Consider the following 17,576-nt stretch of genomic DNA (forward strand, 5'->3'; position numbering starts at 1 on the left):
ATATAGATACATCTGTATCAGCATAAAAGAAAACTGAACTCAACTTTCATTTTCTAATGGCCAATATTCAGATGCTAATTATAAGCTAATTAGTTGCAATGTGCAGCAGCAATTTGTCCAGGTTTTCTTAAAATAAATGTCCATATAGGCCTTCTTTTCTGGGCATCGGCTGAAAGCAATTGTACACAGTGGTGTCTATTGTCACTCTCACTGACCAGAATGTTTTATTTTGTTACTAGCTGACTACAAAGAGAGTTTTAACACCATTGGAAACATTGAAGAAATCGCCTATAACGCTGTGTCCTTCACTTGGGATGTGAATGAAGAAGCCAAGGTAACATTTCAATTTCTAAATGCGTGAATGTATTTTCATGTTCAGGGTCTGGCCAGTTCCAAAATAGATTACTCTGGGAGGAATTTGGTTAGACCTCCTTTGGTTCACCCAAAGCTGATATTTCAGTTATTGTTGGAGGTTGGTGGGCCAAATCTCAATTTTTTTCATGTTTCTTAGGGATTGCTTTAATAAGAAAACTGAAATTCCTCTTATGTCCTTTCCTGAGGTGTAAATTACGTGAGAAATAAAGGCCCCTTGTATTGGTAACAGCATGTGGGCAGAGCTTGGAACTGCGTGACAGAGATGGCACTAATTGAATTCTAGAACAGCAAGTCAATGGAAGAGTAAAGCAGCTGATATATAATATAAAGTGCTGAGAAAATGATAGGGCTCTTATTGCTGACTATCTTCTAAAATTTCTAGTTATCTGGCATCGTCTACGTATCTGGCCACCTCTGCTTTTAGTACTTTCTGAGTTACTGACCCAGGACAACCATGCGTTAGCATCGCATGGCATTATCGTGATAACCATCATGCATCAGAGTCATTTTCAGAAGGATAGGCCAGCAAAAGAAAGCTATATATTTTCTAATAACAGAATTTTTTTTTTTATAAATTTTTTATACGCTTTTTCTGCATTTTCACCTGGTGAAATGTGAAGGTTCACCTGTGCCAATGACATACTTCTTGTCCTAGAGTGACAATGATCACCTACCTTACTTTATATATGGAGGAGCAAAGTTGTCACCCTATGACAGGACTTCAAAACACTCCCCTTATCTCCATAACATAGGCAGGAGGTATTATTGTAGTTCACAGAAGAAAACTGGAAAAGCTGATAACATTGTTTAAAATATTAGTTCAGTGCACAGGCAGTTATAAGGACATTATAATTCTGGAAAAATCAACAGGTGTTTTCTGTATTACATAATTTTTAGTAAGCCTTAAAAAAAAACGAATGCAGATACCACAACTAAGGTAATATATTACATTTTTGTTCTTGGGTTTAAATATCCTTTAAAGTGTCCTTGCACTAAAATTCGGATCAGAATGCATCTCTGCATGCTGATGTGATATCATTACTGCTTTGTTTTGTTTTTTTACATTTTTTTGCTTTTACTTTTGTTTTTGAGTGTCCACTTCTTGGTTTCCCTGAGGCATTGGAGATGTAGCCCCAGACACACAAATGATCCCTGGGAAAGTTACATCACCAGCGCCCTCAGGGAGATTTCGCAGTATTTTCCTACTGAGCGTGTGCAAGATGAAGCGAATAGCGTTGTGTACCAACATATGAAATTATTTTGTATGGTACATGTATGGTACATGTGGGAGGCAAGACGTCATGTGCTTCATCCTGCACATGCGCAGTAAACCTGAGGCTCAAATGTCATCAGAAGAAGCTGGCCAACGATGGTGTCATGGGACCGGGGCAAAGGCAGCACAGAAGTTCCCCGTTCAAATATTTTATTGAGATAAGCAGATTACAGCACAACACATGTTCTGGGTGGGCAGGCCGCAGGCTCGGAAGGTCCAGCACAGAAGCTTTATGAAAGATGAATTAAGAACAGTGAAAACAATGAAAAGATAAACAATGAAGAGGTATACACTTTAACTCTGTATTGATGTTTTTTAAGGAGGGGGTGGGGGTTCACTTGAAGGGCTTCTGGGACCATATAGATGTCTCTGTAGTGGATCTTTCTGTAGACTGTGTAGTGGTTGGAGAACTTCCCGTGGAGGAACCTCGCTGTTGGAATCACCAGTGGCATGAAAGCCAACAGGAGATTCAGCACATCAGCGTTCACTCATACAATGAAGAGAACAATAATTTGCACTGGAGATCTGTGGAGATCTGCTGCTTGCTGAAAGGGTTATTGATGAATAAATAACTTATTACAGTGGGTGGCCAGCACACAACATTGAAAGACATTATTCTTTCAAAAATGACTAGATGGTGAATATTGCAAAAATGACTAAAAAAATGCGGTTCCTGAGCACTCATATGCTGGATTGGGAGCTCACTTGATTTCTGACAGGATTAACATGGGTTTTTCTGTACTTTTTACAGCATTTTTTAAAAGGAAAAGATATTGGCAAATAAGTATGTTATGAAGTGATGTACTGCCCAGACAAAACACTTTAGGGCTGAACTTTAAGTAGATATAACAATACAAATGAATGTAGGACTGTATTCATTGCTACAGCATTAAATGTATTTTTTTAATGCCAGGGTGTGTTAGCTATACACATATCAAAATTTGGCTGTCAGAAACCGGCTGACATTTTGATTTGTGTGTTCTCCTCTCATTTCTCTGTCAACCAGAATTTGATCAGCCGCTGCAGCCCTGGTCAGTGTATTCTGTCCCACTGTCATACAGTAGTTTGGGTGGGGGAAATTGATGTGGATGCAGGGCATCGGTGAGTTTTTTCTTTCAACCCGCTGATTGAATGGAATTTTTTTTTTACGCATATACCCTGTTTAACATCAATACTGACAAAGACATGCATGATATACATCCTATCCTTTGGTAATTAGGCTCCTGTATATGTATTTCATCTGGTGCAGTAAGCGGTTTGCCTGGAGTTCACCTTTAAGCATAAAACATGTCAGAGGTTTGAGACCCTGTATTATGCCATACAGTATATTCATCAATAATCATTTCATTAAGTGGTAGATCTTTAGTGAGGACCACAGTTCTTTCCAGTGTGAAGCATGGTAAAGCTTTTTCTGCACCAGTCCTCTGGGGTTATTCTTTGCTGATGCAGAGCCTAAGCATTCAGCATTAATGAGAAGGATACGGTTGTTTGATCTATGCATGAGAGAAACAGATTTATACTCAGACAAAAAAAAAAAAAAAAAAAAACTCAATGGACCACTTGGTCTTTTTGTCTGCCATCTCTTTCCTATGTTTCTATGATCAGTGGCACTGTGGATGAATTCTGCATGAACTTTAGTCATACTGCACATTCTGTGAACTTTAAGTTGTAAAAACTCTCATCTGGTTCGAACTTGATATAATGGAGCATTCTCGGGTCCTTCGTCTTATCACTTCATCTCATTGTGGGCCATTAAATCCCAGGAGGAGTGCGTTCCACCAAAGCAAATGTCTGTATAAACCTTCAATAGACTGCTCTGTTATGATCTGGGTGGATAGTCACATACTTATACAGAATGTTTTGATGAAAGGCCAGAACCTTAAATCTATTCTCAGTATGTCCGTACATTATTTGTAAGCCAACATTTCCATACCTTGATGCATGACGGATAGAGATCTTTGGTTCATTTCCTTTTAATGGGTTTGAAGATAAGATCTGAATTACATAAAGATGACCGAGAAGCTGTAAGTAGTTCAGCAGCCTCGTATTTGCTTTTTAACGAATGGTAAGCAGATGATTGAATGGGTTCAAGAGTAGAGATCCCCACCCGTTTTCACAGGTTGTGCAAGTGGCCCATTCCACATGAGGTGGGCTTCGTTGCAGTCCACCTGCTCAGCGGGGAATCTGTCTGCTGATCCCTGGCGGATGGCTGGTCCATGCCTGCTTCACTTATGCAGAGCGGTCACAGACACAGCCTGCTCTTCTCTATGGGTGGTCGGATGTAAATGGACCGCCTGTACGTTTAACACCAGACTGCCATCCCATCCGATCTGCCAGATGGATAGGGAATGAATCCCCATCCATCTGTTTTTGGCGGATAGGATAGGATGACGGCGGGTGCCAATGGATACATGTCCCTTGAAACCCACTGCTCCATAAAACGGCAATGGATGGTCCAATCCGATCTGCCTAAAAAACTGACAGGTGGACCTAATCGGTCTGCCCAAGTGAAAGGGGCCTTATGTAAGGCCAAGTTTAAATAATGCATATATATATATATATATATATATATATATATATATATATATATATATATATATATATATATATATATAAATGTTACATTTTGACATATGTTTATATGTACATAATATGTTCATCAGCCTATGGGGTTATAGTGGATATCCTACATACAGTATGTATATTGTAGAACAGGGGTATTGAATTAAAATTAACCGCAATACGGTCAGTAACATTTTCTTCCAGCAGAGGTCTGATTATCATGTCGGTACCCATGGCAGATTTTCGCATGCGCCAAACTTCATGTTTCTGCAGCGCGATTTTGAAAAAAAAGGTCAAGGACTTCTTTCTCTGTGTTTCTTGCGGGTAGTGCAGCCCATGGGCTGACCTACCCAGGATGTGTGCACCTAATGCACATGCACAGATCTAAACCCATTCTTACATCAGCGTCTTCAGTCCCCACTGCACATCACAGTCCTCTCCCCATCACAGCAAGATCCCTTCTTGATGAGTGCCCTCACAGCAGTGTTCTCACACTTCCCTGACATCAACCCCCCCCCAACAGTACTGTCCTCTGCCCCTATTTACATCACCCCCCCTCATTACTGTCCTCAGTCCCCACCCCACATTTACAGTCCTCGGCCACCCCACATTACTGTCTTCTGCCCCCACATTTTATTTCTCAGCCCCCTCCCCACATCACTGTTCTCAGCCCCACACATCACAGTCCTCAGCCTTCCCACTTTAATGCCCTCAGCCCCCCCCCCCCACACATTATAGCCCTCAGCCCCTCCCCCACTCTACAGTCCTCTGCACTTTAATGTCCTCAGCACCTCCCACATTCCAGTCCTCATTCCCCCCAATTTAATGTCCTCAGCCCCTCCCCTACATTACAGTTCTCAGTTCTGTACTTTAAAGTCCTCAGCCCCCCTCCCCCCACATTACAGTCCTCAGTCTACCCACATTAAAGTCCTCAGCCCCCACTTTAATGTCCTTCCCCCCCACATTCCAGTCCTCAGCTCCCCCCACTTTAATGTCCTCAGCCCCCCCTCCCAACACATCACAGTCCTCAGCCCAGCACTTTAATGTCCTCAGCCCCCCACCACTTTAATGTCCTTAGACTTCCCATATTACAATCCTCTGCTCCACCCCCCCACCCTCCCCAACATTCAGTCCTCAGCTTATTTTTTAGTCACCCTTCACACTAGTGTCTCCTCACCCCCTTTAACTTTGCCCCCCCCCCCCAACCGCCTTGCCTTACACAGACGCATCTGAGGGAGGCACAGCATGTCTGAATCAAGGGCGGGAGTTGCAAGATAGTAATTGGTTGCTAGGACCGCCCTTCCTAGCAGCCAACCACCTGCTTGTTAACCTCAGGCAGCTGACACCCTCCACCCAGAACTGAGTCGACTGCAGGGGGTAGAATAGGCTGCTAAATGGCGTTCCAAATAAGTGATGCAGTCCACATTTGGACCGTGCTCTGCCATTTAGTGATGCCTGTTCTAGATTATCTACTTGTTAAATACAATTTTGCATACCGTATACAGAAACATTATTTGTAGCGTTCTTTCTTTTGTATGTATTGTTCATTCATACATAATACTTTAAAAGTACAAATGTTCAAGACCATGAAAGTTCTAATTCCTGATAAAAAGTTTCCTGGCACATGCTTGTAAACAGGTGCAGTTTATCCTCCCCTCTATAGGTGGCACTGTTTTGCTGGCATCTGCATCAGTGTCAGTGGGTAAAAAATGCCACTGCATTGCTGGTGTCAGTTTGAGCAGAACTGTCAGTGGGATGACATAATGCCTGTCAAACACCCTCTGAAAAGAGATTCAATTCGAATCGCTCTTCAGAGGATTACCGTGCATTTTTGGGCAGCATGTTTAGGGCCTCTTCATTTCGAAGTGCTTTCTACGCATGAAAAATGCACAAAAGAAGTGCATGACCCTTTTTTAGAAACTGCACCAGAGCAAAATGCATAGTACTTTGTTACCATGCGTTTTAGCACAGGCGAATGACAGTAAAAGCATGCATGTAAGCGAGGTGTGTGGGGTCCCATTAAGAATCAATGGCACCACCACACGTCTGCAAAAGGGCTGTGTGTTCTTGTGTGTTGCAGGAATGCGCACGATTTTGCGCACATTCCTGCAATACAAATGTGAACCTGGTGTAAGAGAGGGAGGAGGCTAAGGGAGTCTGAGGAGCAGAGGGGAGGTCTGGGGCTGAGTTGTTGTACTCATAGATCACACACAGTGCAGCCTGGATTGAAGGCAGCTTCTCTTTCCCCTCTCCAGTCAGGTGACATGACAAGTGGAGAGATGATGAAGGGCACATGCCCCTCCTGCCCCCCCCCCCCCTTTTGTTGTAGCCCTGATTATTTGCCCCATTAACTATTTTAATGTAGAAAACATTTTTAAAATAAATATTCAAATGAAATTGTAATCATGTATATCTAGCTTTACAGCTGACCGCATACATGTGTCCAATAGCCAGGATAGACCCAAGGACAAAGGTACAGAGCTCGGGATCCAGCACTGTATGTATGTGTCCCAGTGCTGTACATTAGTGAAATGCCCAATGGTAACGTTTTGTTTAGGTATTCAAATAGTCTTTGATGCGTCATGTCTATGAGCCATGTAGTAACCCATTAGGAGAATAGTTCATTCCACTGAGGGTAATCACACATCATTTGTAGTCGGTGAGTAAACTAAGCATGTTTTTACTTGGTTGGAAACCACCCCACCTCTCCACAGATATGCAGCTTCATTATTGTATAAACATACATAATGATGTTTACCCAACACAAACGCACAGCTTGTATTCTTTCCTTTCAGGTTCCTTGTGCTTTTCTTGGAAGTAAGATGAGCCTCTGAATTATTCAAATCATTAACCAGATTGGGATTAAACACACAGATATATAAGAACACTTTGTAGTTAGAATGATGAGAAATACGTAAATGCAGCTTCCCAAACCTTTGGATCTGATGATCAGGGCAGCGATTTATAGATGACATCTGATTGTGCATTGTTCTCATTTTAATCTCAGCTTCACTTGTGACAGATTTACTCAACCACTTGCCTACTGGGCACTTCCACCCCCTTCCTGCCCAGGTCAATTTGCAGCTTTTAGTGCAGCTTTTAGTGCTTTGAATGACAATTGCACGGTCATGCAACAATTTTTTTACATATTTTTGAGACAGATAGAGTTTCTTTTGGTGGTATTTATTCACCACAAGGTTGTTTTATTATTTGCTAAACAAACAAAAAAATTTTGAAAAAAAAACAAACCCCTTTCTTTGTTTATGTTATAAAATGTTTGCAAATAAGTAATTTTTCTTCTTCACTGATGTGCAGCTTAAGGCCCCTTTCACACTGTCGGACCGTTCAGGTCCGCCTGTCAGTTTTGTCGGCGGACCTGAACGGGCACTCCATGCTAGTCTATGGAGCAACGGATGTCAGCGGTAACATGTCCGCTGACATCCGACCCGGTCCGATACGCTAAAATCAGAGAGATGCCCCTAGGTTCGCATCCGTCCCTGGCGGATCGGGTGAGATCTGATGAAAACAGACATGCTGTCCGTTTTCGTCTGATCTCTCCATAGCAACCAGCGGCGCTCGACAAGCCCCTCCCCGCTCAGTGAGCAGAGAGGGACCTGTCATCCGCCGGCTCAGCGGAGATCAACGGAGAGATCTCCCGCTGAGCTGGCGGACTCCGTGGCAGCGGATCCGCCTCGTGTGAATGAAGCCATAAGGCTTCACGGATGGGCAATGATGGGCACTGATGAGGCTTCACTGATGGACACTAATAGGCTGCAATGATTGGCACTATTGAGGCGGCACTGATGAGGCTTCACTGATGAGGCTTCACTGATGGGCACTAATAGGCTGCAATGATGGGCACTGATGAGGCTTCACTGATGAACACTAATAGGCTGCAATGATGGGCACTGATGAGGCTACACTGATGAGGCGGCACTGATGGGCACTGATAAGCTGCACTGATGAGGCTGCACTGGTAAGGCAGCACTGATGGGCACGGATATGCTACACAGATTGGCACGTATATGCTGCACTTTGGACACTGATTAGCAATGATGGGGCTGCACTGATAATCAGGGCACTAATGATCACATGCCCCTCCTGCCCCCCCCCCCCCTTTTGTTGTAGCCCTGATTATTTGCCCCATTAACTATTTTAATGTAGAAAACATTTTTAAAATAAATATTCAAATGAAATTGTAATCATGTATATCTAGCTTTACAGCTGACCGCATACATGTGTCCAATAGCCAGGATAGACCCAAGGACAAAGGTACAGAGCTCGGGATCCAGCACTGTATGTATGTGTCCCAGTGCTGTACATTAGTGAAATGCCCAACGGTAACGTTTTGTTTAGGTATTCAAATAGTCTTTGATGCGTCATGTCTATGAGCCATGTAGTAACCCATTAGGAGAATAGTTCATTCCACTGAGGGTAATCACACATCATTTGTAGTCGGTGAGTAAACTAAGCATGTTTTTACTTGGTTGGAAACCACCCCACCTCTCCACAGATATGCAGCTTCATTATTGTATAAACATACATAATGATGTTTACCCAACACAAACGCACAACTTGTATTCTTTCCTTTCAGGTTCCTTGTGCTTTTCTTGGAAGTAAGATGAGCCTCTGAATTATTCAAATCATTAACCAGATTGGGATTAAACACACAGATATATAAGAACACTTTGTAGTTAGAATGATGAGAAATACGTAAATGCAGCTTCCCAAACCTTTGGATCTGATGATCAGGGCAGCGATTTATAGATGACATCTGATTGTGCATTGTTCTCATTTTAATCTCAGCTTCACTTGTGACAGATTTACTCAACCACTTGCCTACTGGGCACTTCCACCCCCTTCCTGCCCAGGTCAATTTGCAGCTTTTAGTGCAGCTTTTAGTGCTTTGAATGACAATTGCACGGTCATGCAACAATTTTTTTACATATTTTTGAGACAGATAGAGTTTCTTTTGGTGGTATTTATTCACCACAAGGTTGTTTTATTATTTGCTAAACAAACAAAAAAATTTTGAAAAAAAAACAAACCCCTTTCTTTGTTTATGTTATAAAATGTTTGCAAATAAGTAATTTTTCTTCTTCACTGATGTGCAGCTTAAGGCCCCTTTCACACTGTCGGACCGTTCAGGTCCGCCTGTCAGTTTTGTCGGCGGACCTGAACGGGCACTCCATGCTAGTCTATGGAGCAACGGATGTCAGCGGTAACATGTCCGCTGACATCCGACCCGGTCCGATACGCTAAAATCAGAGAGATGCCCCTAGGTTCGCATCCGTCCCTGGCGGATCGGGTGAGATCTGATGAAAACAGACATGCTGTCCGTTTTCGTCTGATCTCTCCATAGCAACCAGCGGCGCTCGACAAGCCCCTCCCCGCTCAGTGAGCAGAGAGGGACCTGTCATCCGCCGGCTCAGCGGAGATCAACGGAGAGATCTCCCGCTGAGCTGGCGGACTCCGTGGCAGCGGATCCGCCTCGTGTGAATGAAGCCATAAGGCTTCACGGATGGGCAATGATGGGCACTGATGAGGCTTCACTGATGGACACTAATAGGCTGCAATGATTGGCACTATTGAGGCGGCACTGATGAGGCTTCACTGATGAGGCTTCACTGATGGGCACTAATAGGCTGCAATGATGGGCACTGATGAGGCTTCACTGATGAACACTAATAGGCTGCAATGATGGGCACTGATGAGGCTACACTGATGAGGCGGCACTGATGGGCACTGATAAGCTGCACTGATGAGGCTGCACTGGTAAGGCAGCACTGATGGGCACTGATATGCTACACAGATTGGCACGTATATGCTGCACTTTGGACACTGATTAGCAATGATGGGGCTGCACTGATAATCAGGGCACTAATGATCAGTGCCCTGATTTTTGGTGTAATTGGGCCCTGTCACAGGATAGACAGTGACAGCGCTGAGGATAGGAAATGCCAATAACCAGCATTAGTTTACATGTGATCAGCTGTGATTGGTCCTTGACCTCGATCACAGAGCTGGCCCCGGGGGAGGGACAGGGTTGTGGGAAGACATCAATAGATGCCCTCCCGGAAATGTGCAACTGCGCTGTAGCCATCATTTAGCTATAATGCAGTTGGCAAAAGTTAAAGTAAAAACTGAGACTCAGTAACAGGAGGAATTTCAGATGCCACTAGGTGCTTTAGCTTGAGTTGTCATCACTTTGAAGAGAACCAAGTTGACCAAGGGACCCTGTTGATTCTGCCTTCCAGACTGCCTGACTTCTGGGTTGATTTACTAGAGGCAAACAGATTGTGCACTTTGCAAGTGCAGTTGCACCCATTTAGTGAATGAGGTGAAGCTCTGTTGATCTCCATTATCCAATCATGTGCAAGCAAAAGGGTTTTTTTTTTTTTTTAAATCCTTTGCACCTGATGCAGTATTCTTTACAAACTGAAGCTTCATAACATTCACTAAGCATTTTGATTCTGTAATGGGTGTGCAAGGAGGAAAGTTCCAAAATCAAGCACGGTTCCAAAGCTGGTCCGCTGACTTATTCTTTACAGGTGGCTACTGTCTGTAACAGACATTTAGGGTACTTTCACACTGGGGCGGCAGGTTCATTACCAGTAAAGCACCGCTAGTTTTAGCGGCGCTTTATCGTTGTTTTAACAGCGCTTTTCAGCTGCTAGCGGGGTGCTTTTAACCCCCGCTAGGGGGCGAAGAAAGGGGTTAATAGTGCCTGTGTTGCGGCGCTTCTGAATTGCTTTTCAGGCGCTTCGGAAGCGCTGCCCATTTATTCCAACACCGCCCCAAAGATGCTGCTTGCAGGACCTTTTTTTCCTGTTCCGCAAGTGCACCGCCCCAGTGTGAAAGCACTCGGGCTTTCACACTGGGGAGGCATGAGAGGCAGTTTTCAGGTGCTTAGCGCTAAAATGCCTGGAAACTGCCTCAGTGTGAAAGTAGCCTTATGGACAGTCTTTAAATTGCTGGAAATTTACAAACTGTCTGTAAATTTACAGACGGTTGGCAACCATGCCCAGCACCTCACATCTTTCCTCTTTTTGTTGATTAGGCATTGCAATCCAATGGTTAATCCTTTATTAACCATTGGTTTCCCAAAACAGGAAGGTCAATGTGCTTTGCAGACCTTTCTTCTGAGACTTTCTGTTGCGCCTACATTGACACATGTGGAAGCTCTTATGCCCCGTACACACGATAGAATTTTCCGACGGAAAATGTTTGATGGGAGCTTGTTGTCGGAAATTCCGACCGTGTGTCGGCTCCATTGGACATTTTTCGTCGGAATTTCCGTCGCACAAAATTTGAGAGCTGGTTCTCAAATTTTCCGACAACAAAATCCGTTCTCGGAAATTTCCTGGGGATTTTCTGGGGATGATGACTTCTAAGTCGAAACGCGTCGGAAGGATATGCTGAGACCACTGTCTTCTTTTATACAAGCGCTTGATTTTACTGCTAAACACGTGAGTGTATTTCCTTTGCTTTTTATGTATTAAAATTTCCATACGGAGTTACACTATATGCCTTCCTCTTTCTTTTAATGATGGGGCTGACTGCCTATATCTACTATATCCATACCTTACACTTGTTCGGAGGTCCATCTGGAGGTCCTATCTGGATAGAGCATCTGATCCCCTTGGTATATTATACCACAAAGCTTGATTGACTCACTAGGTGTACACCTATTTGAGTTCAATCCCTCTGGTAAGCAGCTTCTGGTGTCTTTGGTGGTGGACCTACCATTAACTGTTATTACATCATACATATTTGAAGTTAAAGACTGTCACTATATTATATCCACATGTGGTTGAGGATTATCATCACACATGACTGAAGCTTGTCACTGACTTTTTTCTTTTTTGGACATCACACGTCCAAGTTCCTCTGTTTATAGACATCACATGTCATAATAGAGGACTGCTTGGAGTATTTTTGAGCACATCATTTATTATTCACGTTTTCTGTACTCTTATTATTTGTTATGGTTTATATGATCACATAAGCGCTGCACATTTCACCCAATTTGCCACGATTTGTGTTTTTAATCTGCTGTACAACAAATTTGGCAATATAAAAAATGCAAATTGCGGTCAAAGAAATGCAAAAAGCACTACAGAAACGCTTAAAAGCAAACTGCATAGTGAATGGAGCCCAATGGTGGAATTTCACAATCGGCATTCTCTTTGGTGTGCACAATGTCCTTACAGCCAGTAGATGGTGCTTTCAGATTTGCAATCAATGGGGAAAAATGCATCTAGAACATTCACTACAGGTGATAGTTGATGAGGTCTGTACACTTCGCTGTGTTTTATACAGGTCGTATTGGTCATCCCAGGTATTTGAAAATGACTTTAGAAAGGGTTTTAAATGAGAGCCTGGCAATGGGCCAGAATGGAGGTGCTTTGTGGGTTCTCCCAGGTCTGAGCCCACAACTGAATAATAGACGTAGTTCATGTACATACTGGATCTATTCTAAAAATACACACCAGCTATTTTCATATTGGTACACAAGCTAAAAGCGATCTAAACGCAATTTTTTTTTTTTTTTTTTTTTTTTTTTAGCCGTGGATAGAGCGAAGAGAGATTAAAACTTTTCACAAAAAAAAATTTGGGTTCTCACCAGAGCAGGAATAGAGGAGAAATCTTCCAATGGGGACAACCAGGGATCCCCTCACTTCGGAGAGATTTCCTCCCTCGTTCTGTTGTAACTTTGGGACAGGAAGTGAAAGGAATTCTCCCCAATGGGATACAGGTGGCAAAAAATACTCACAGGGGCTATAACCCTCCCTTACTCCAAAAAAAAAAAAAAAAGAAGGTTTTGTCCTTAGGTTTGCCTCTCCAGTGACCTCAAATGTACAATCTTTGGCAATAGGTCCACTTCCCTAAATATTCTTTTTTTTTTTTTTGGAAGAGTTTTGTTTTTTATTATTATCTTTCGTTTTTTTTATTTTTATTTTTTTGTCATATTCCTACCTCAGGTGCGGCTGTGGTATTTTAATCATTGTTTTCAATTTTGCAATACCTATCAGAAGGAATTTAGAGGTTAATTTATTAAAACTGGAGAATGCAAAATCTGGTGCAGCTCTTCAAAGAAGCCAATCAGCTTCCACTTTTTTTTGTCAAAGCTTAATTGAACAAGCTGAACTTAGAAGCTGATTGGCTATCATGCACGGCTGCACCAGATTTCACTCTCTCCATACACCATACAATTTTCTTATTCAATTTTCTTTAGATTTACCTTCAACTATGTAGTGCAAGGGCCTGCCTGATTGCATACAAATTGAAAGGGTTTAGGTTTGACCTCATATTATATGGTTTTGGTAAATCTAAAGGAAAGTTGTATAAGAAAATTGTATAATGTATGGCCAGCCTTAGTAAATCAACCTCTTTAGATATTGCTACAAGCAATAAAAAAGTATTTTGTACATTGGAAATATTTTTGCTCGGTACAATTTTTGTTATTTTATTTATTGTTTATTTACAATATATTTACATTGTTTTGTAAACTTATATTGTTGTGTATATGTAATCCATGATATTACTGGTTCTTTATATAATATATTAAAGTAAATCCGTACTCCAATTTAAACTTTGAAAAGAAACCTGTCATTAAGTCTACGTGGAGGTGACCATTGCTGACTTCTCACTCTGAAAATGCCAGTTGCCTGGCTCACATGCTGACCCTAAATATTTTTATAACTCACCTGAAACTTGGTTCCTGGGACCTGACTTTCCCCGACATCATGGTTCAGCCATGCCAACTGAGGTTGTCCTCAGTGAGACTGGCAGTCAACAGAGTTTAGCCATGAGATCGAAGATCGGAGAGGGGACTTCTGCAGCTGATCCTATCATCAAACTATAAGAGCCCTTTCACACTGCCAGCGCCTGAAAAACGCTGGTAAAGCGCTGCTTAAACTAGCGGCGCTTTACCAGCGTTTTTCGAGTGCTAACGGGGCGCTTTTAACCCCCGCTAGTGGCCGAATAAAGGGTTAAAAGCACCTACAAAGCGCCACTGCCAAGGCGCTTTTCAGGTACTTCCCATTGATTTCAATGGGAAGGGGCGCTTTAAGAGTGGTGTATTCACTGCTCCTAAAGCGCTGCAAAGAAGCTGCTTGCAGGACTTTTTTTGACGCCCTGCCAGCCCAGCGCCTCAGTGTGAAAGCACTCGGGCTTTCACATTGGGATTGCAGATGAGGCTTCTTTCAGGCGCTTTTTTTAAAGCTAAAGGGCCTGAAAAACGCCTCCAGTGTGAAAGGGGTCTAAAGACTTATTAAAAACTGTACCTGTAAAGCAGAAAGTATTAGGCCCCTTTCACGCGGGGGCGGCGTCGGCGGTAAATCACCGCTATTGTTATTACCCCCCGCTAGTGGCAGAGAAAGGGTTAAAAACCACCGCAAAGCGCTTTGCCGGCGGTATAGCCGCGGTGTCCCATTGATTTCAATGGGCAGGAGCGGTGGAGGAGCGGTATACACTCCGCTCCTTGACCATTCCAAAGATGCTGCTAGCAGGACTTTTTTTACCGTCCTGCCAGCGCACCGCTCCAGTGTGAAGGCCCTCGGGGCTTTCACATTGGAGACACAGCAGCGGCACTTTCGGATCGGTTTGCAGGCGCTATTTTTAGCGCAATAGCGCCTGCAAACCGCCCCAGTGTGAAAGGGCTCTTAACCTACCAGGTACCAACTCACTGGGTATTTGCCCTTTTATTTAACTTTGTATTGAGATGACTGTTAAGCTGGGAGACCCACAGAGGTCTGATAGTTGTTGCCTTGTCAACCGCCTGACTTCATGTGAATAGTGTAATGTTTTTTAGAAGTCAATCTTGCAAGCTCCTTCAGTTGCCTGTTGGGCTGCCTATCTGATTGACCTGAAAAGCAGCCCAATGGCTACCTGAAGGAGTACACAAGGCAGGCTGACAATAATGCTTTGTTCCATGGGTGGCCCTGTCAGCAAGATATTTGGGTATTTTGACAGTTGTGGGTCCAGCTATCAGAATACAATGGCCAACACTGCATATTTGTGGGGCTGAAGGAGAGAATTACTAAAGCTAAAATTTTGTGATTTTTTTTTTTTTTACCCACTTCAATACTGGGCACTTTCACTCCCTTCCTTCCCAGACCAATTTTCAGCCTTCAGCGCTGTCACATTTTGAATGACAATTGCGCGGTCATGTAACACTGTACCCAAATGAAATTTTTATCATTTTTTTCACACAAATAGAGCTTTTGTTTGGTGGTGGTATTTAATCACAGCTGGGGTTTTTATTTTTTACGCTACAAATAAAAAAAAACTTCCAAAAAAATGCATTTTTCTTAGTTTCTATTATAAAATTTTGCAAATAAGTAATTTCTCTTGATAAATTTTGACCAAAGACATGATGCTGCTACATTTCTTTGGTAAAAAAAAACCCAAATCAGTGTTTATTTGGTGTTGGCAGTGATGGGGGACAGACAGATTTTTTTATTGGGACACTGAAATGTGTATAGGGACAGGGGTATATCAGCGGTGCTTGGTGTACTTTGTGGGGTGATCTGTAACAGCTCTCTGTGTAAAATCATCCTCACACAGAGAGCTGTCACAGATCTGCAGATCCCCCCCCCCCCCCCCCCCTGCACGGAGGTCTCACTGAGCTCGGCGGGGAGAACTGTCACAGAGACACACGTCTCTGTTTACATTGTGACGGCTGTGATTGGACACAGGCATCAGGTGATCGGGAGGGCCAATCACAGCACCCATATCCTGATCTCTGCTCAGCTGGATCCTGTGATCAGAATGATCATGGGATCGAGCCACAGTGAGCCTCATGGCCGCGCTGCAAGCACTCATTCTAAGGGACATTCCTGAACATACACTCAGAACGAAGAAAGGAGCACCCGGCCGTTTATGTGCAGTGGCTGGGTGGGAAGTAGTTAAATAGCCCCAGGGAGACTACTTACCTGCAATAAAGTATGTGTCATGTGCTGGTGGCTGCAGTATGTTCCATTTTTAGCACCATTGGTATAGGTTCCCACAATGCAAAGTATTTCATGACTGGAGGAGGTGGAACTTTCATTCATCCACCGTCCTCCAATTACGGGACTCTTTGCATTGTGGGAACTTACAGTACAGGTGCCATAAATGGAGTACAGGGGCAGAAAGGGTAGTTGTTCATTTTGACAAACACCCTTCACAGGCACAGTTGCTGATATTGATCCTCGCTGTGCTAGAAGATCACTGCTGCAGGGGTATCCAAGGACTGAAGTATTTTACTGTGTACAGCAGCCACCAGCACATGGGACACACTTCATTGCTGGTAAGTAGTGTCCCTGGTGCTTTTTAAAAAAAATTGTTCACTAAACTTCAGATTTATGGTCAGCTTAATTGTTAGCTTTCAGAAGAAAGCAGTACTGGTGGTAAGTTTGCAACCAATTGCTTAAAGTGATACTAAAGGTTCGTTTAAAAAAACAAAAAAATAAACAAACATGTCATACTTACCTCCTCTATGCAAGGGTTTTGCACAGAGCGGCCCCGATCCTCCTCTTCTGGGGTCCCTCAGCAGCGCTCCTCCTCTTCTCAAGTACCCCCGCGGAGAGCCGTTCTCCCGAGTCCTGCTACTGCGTCCATTGACAGCAGGACTCGGCCCCGCCCCCAGCTTCCGTGTCATTGGATTTGATTGACAGCAGCGGGAGCCAATGGCTCCTGCTGCTATCAATCCAGCCAATGAGGACCCAAGACAGCGGCTGGAGCTGGTGTGCTTGTCCTCGTTGCTGGAAAGATCGGGTTCAGGTAAGTAAAAGGGGGACTCTTGAGGGCTGCTGCAGCACGGAAGGTTTTTCACCTTAATACATTAAGGTGAAAATCACTGAGACTTTACAAAAAAATCTGTATGCCAAATCGGATGCCAAAATTTATTTTAAATTTACATACACGTAAATGCAGCAATTTATACCTTATAGTGCTTTTTTTAAATATTGATTTATTTCCTAAAATGAAACCCTGCATTGGGCATGTATTGTTCAAGTTTAGTTGTGACGCCTGCCTTTACACACACATGAACTTTAATGGCATCCCAGTCTTAGTCCGACTATTTCGAGTGGGCTGCCAAAGTGTGGTGTTGTAGATGAAACGATTCTGTAAAGTACAATAAACATCTGCCACAGTCTTTATCATTGCTATAATTCTATAATAGGCCTTTCTTCTCCTGGGTGACTTTTATAGACAGTGACTAGTGTGCTCATAAAATTTCATGAATGACGCAGGAGGAAAGAGGAGGAAAGGTGGCACTAGTCCCCAAGGATGTGTTCTCATTTGAATAACAAGGAAATTATTTTTCAAGTAGCATGTGCGTGTGTGATGTCCATTGAGTTGTGTCCGATTGTCGTCA

The 17,576-nt window shown here is 43.2% G+C and overlaps 1 protein-coding gene across 3 annotated transcripts in view; it reads left to right on the forward strand.

Moving 5' to 3' along the window:
• Window positions 1–17,576, forward strand: part of GRHL2 (grainyhead like transcription factor 2) — a 137,249-nt gene that overhangs the window by 84,714 nt on the left and 34,959 nt on the right. For all 3 annotated transcript variants that reach the window (XM_073632058.1, XM_073632056.1, XM_073632057.1), the window contains exon 8: window positions 240–334. In XM_073632058.1, coding sequence (XP_073488159.1) covers window positions 240–334 — 95 coding nt within the window. The remainder of the gene's footprint in view (window positions 1–239; window positions 335–17,576) is intronic.

This window comes from Aquarana catesbeiana, linkage group LG05 (assembly GCF_042186555.1).
Source record: "Aquarana catesbeiana isolate 2022-GZ linkage group LG05, ASM4218655v1, whole genome shotgun sequence".
Lineage (NCBI taxonomy): Eukaryota > Metazoa > Chordata > Amphibia > Anura > Ranidae > Aquarana > Aquarana catesbeiana.